Here is a 2,951-nt window from a genome sequence, read left to right on the forward strand (position 1 = left end):
TGTGCAGTTTTGATCTTCTCCTGCAACGCAAAACATTACAGGAACCTTTTGATAGCATTTGACTGCTTTCTTTTGGTTTGGTTTTTTTAATTTTGAGCTTTGCATTATTTATGGGGCTGAAGGCTCCATAAGCCTCCATAAGGAAGAGAGATGGCTGAATTTATAAAAATTGCTTGGTTCGAAAGGTATATGTCTCATTCAGTGTTGTTTTCCCAGCATGTGCCAGGCAAAGACAGGGAGATATTGGCATCTATTTGCATGTGCTTAGAGGTCACACCCTTGATATATAGCTGGCTTTTTTTGCCAACAGGGTGAAAACTGCTGTGTGTGAAATTTGCAGGTTTCATCACAACATTGGAAAAAATTGTAGGGACTGATGAGTAAAACACATCAAATCTCCAGTGCTAGACCAAGGCTACCTGGAATGCTTACCTCATTCCTCAATCTTAACTAAAAATCAATCACAGTAAGCTTGTGCCATAATGGGAAGGTGACTTTGTATCTGTTTTCCTGGTATTAACTTTAAGGGCTGTACAGTAGTAGTAAACTTTGCCAACAAATGTTTAATTATTACATCTCCTTCTTCTCCTCCTGTAGTTTGCTGCCAGCTATCTCTTTAGAGACTTTTTCCTCTCAATTTCTCTGACAAATTTCAAGTTCTGCAGGGACCTAAGCATAATCATTCTCTGGTTGTCCCTGTCTTAACCCTCTGCCTGGCCCAGCAAGGATGAGCGTTCTCTCACACAGGAGGCTTCCAGCTCTGGAGATGACTCAGTGCTGGAATATTAATTCTGGGCTCTATACCCTGTCCAGAACTCTGAGGAGGGGAATGATTGGTGGGCAAAACTCCAAGGAAATACTTGTCTATAATCTTTCTTTAATGTACCTTTTAATCTAAAAGTAAAGCATTATCTGGTGTGATTGATCCCGCTGCTGTCCAACAGCCATGAATATTATGCTGTAGAGCTGATTTTAGAGAAAGACGCTGTGATCTTAGCTAATTTTGCATTATCTGTGCACCAAAACTCATACTGTATTTCTCTAAACCCTCAGAGGGCTGAGGTGGGAAAAGCTGCAGCACCTAACAGAGCTGATGCTTGTGGAGAAGGGTTGCATCCCCCTGGGGAGTATGAATGCAGAATGGGAGGTTCCAAGGGCCTTTGGAACCACTGTAGTTGGTGACTGACTGCAGCCACTTTTCTCTGCAGTTAAGTTCAAAAGAGCACTACCTGATATTTCCCGTAGATGCTGAACTGTGGCCTAGCAACAGATGGCAGAAATACGAGGGTGTCTGTGTAGAGTACATGGAGAGGATTTAATTTTGTCTTGGATTCTTATTGAATTCCAGTGAAGAACCACCTTTGCTCTGTATGTCACACTGGAGTACAACTGTATTTGCAGTTTTGGCAATCTGTTATATGGATAAGATGGTTAGGTCTTGGTTTATTCTCTCTGTTGGATGTCAACAAAATGCTTTCTCATTTCATCAAGGGCAATACAGAGAAGGCTATTGAGTATTTTGGCTCCACGGTCCTAGGGAAGAAGTTGGTCTTTTGTCTCCTTCCTGAGTTTTTCAAACATATCAGAATTCCTGTGTACTCAAGCTGCATGAAACTGAGCATTTTAATGCTCTTAGAATGATGAGACAATTATCCAGCACTGACTTGAGTGTAGCATCAGCTTAAATTCTTTGCACCTCTTCTGTAGAATATAGCCTCTTTAGGTTTTAAGATATCCAATAACACAGTAGGATTTTTCTTAAAAAAAAAACGAGAGCAAACTGGAACATGTGACTAGTGTGAGAGGGCAGAAAAAAAACAGGATTCCATTTTATCTCTACAAAGGGTAATCAAAATAGAGAAGTCCCTTTTGATTTTAGGAAGCTGAATACTTTACAAATGGAAGTTGTAGTTGACAAAGGAAGGCAATTCATGCACATACCAATATACAAAATCTGCTTCCTTTTTTTCCCCTTTTCTGGTATCTGTTATGGCTTTAACATTGCTTTGTAAATATGTCTAAAAGCTGAGGCCTGCCCACAAGGCTTTCCAGCTGTTTAAGACACTTTGCAATGGTACATCCTTTTTGCAACACTACTCATGATCTGGTTTTGTTGCTCCAAGGTGCAAGTGTGGACCTCTCACAACCAATGACAAGTGGCTTTTAAATGCCAAGTTGGGTATGGGAAAGATATTCTCTGGTAAAGGGAAAAAAGTGTTAAAAAGTGGCCATGTACTTTACTGTTTCACAAGTAGCAATGTATAATCTACCATGAAATATCACATGTGTTATCAACCACAACCGTTTCTGTGAGCAAGGAGAACAACACAAAGAGTTTTGCGCCCATCCTTGAAGGGAATCCCTTGGGAATCACTGAAGATAAATGCTATGTTGTCAGTTAAACTGATAGATGTAGTATTCAAGATTCTTAAAATATATTTGAATCAGGAAATTAGTGTTCAGGTATTTAGATAGAGCATCAAAAAAATGGAGAAAAAGAAAATCTTCACTCTGTAGTCTTGCACCTTAACACTACTTGAAATACCACTCAGGAGAGCAGTCTATGGGTTCTTCCTTCCAAAGAGACTTCAGACGCTGGGTCCAGGCAGCCAGCATCTCCTTCCTCTTCTCCTCAGAGACATTCTCTGGAGCATAACAGATGTGAGGTTCAAGGACTTTGACACCACAGAAGTGCATGATTCCATGCTGGATGCAAAACAAACAAACAAACCAAACCCAAACCAAACAAACAAACAAAAAAAACAAACAAAAAACCACCACCAACAACAAGAATAACAACAACAAAACACCAAAAAAACCAAACAAACAAACAAAAAAAACAAACAAAAAACCACCACCAACAACAAGAATAACAACAACAAAACACCAAAAAAACCAAACAAACAAACAAAAAAAAAAAAAAAAAAAAAAAAAAAAAAAATACCCCCAGA

The 2,951-nt window shown here is 39.3% G+C and overlaps 1 protein-coding gene across 3 annotated transcripts in view; it reads right to left on the reverse strand.

Annotated features, from left to right (window-relative positions):
- Positions 1-2,396: 2,396 nt before the first annotated feature.
- LOC121354851 (ribosyldihydronicotinamide dehydrogenase [quinone]-like) overlaps positions 2,397-2,951 on the reverse strand; it is a 7,456-nt gene continuing 6,901 nt past the window's right edge. For 2 of the 3 annotated variants that reach the window (XM_041469847.1, XM_041469857.1), the window contains one exon: positions 2,397-2,706. In XM_041469847.1, coding sequence (XP_041325781.1) covers positions 2,533-2,706 — 174 coding nt within the window. In that variant the 3' untranslated portion in view covers positions 2,397-2,532. The remainder of the gene's footprint in view (positions 2,707-2,951) is intronic. The other variant, XM_041469866.1, reaches the window with a different exon arrangement.

Source organism: Pyrgilauda ruficollis, unplaced genomic scaffold, assembly GCF_017590135.1.
Source record: "Pyrgilauda ruficollis isolate IOZ18807 unplaced genomic scaffold, ASM1759013v1 scaffold1049, whole genome shotgun sequence".
Lineage (NCBI taxonomy): Eukaryota > Metazoa > Chordata > Aves > Passeriformes > Passeridae > Pyrgilauda > Pyrgilauda ruficollis.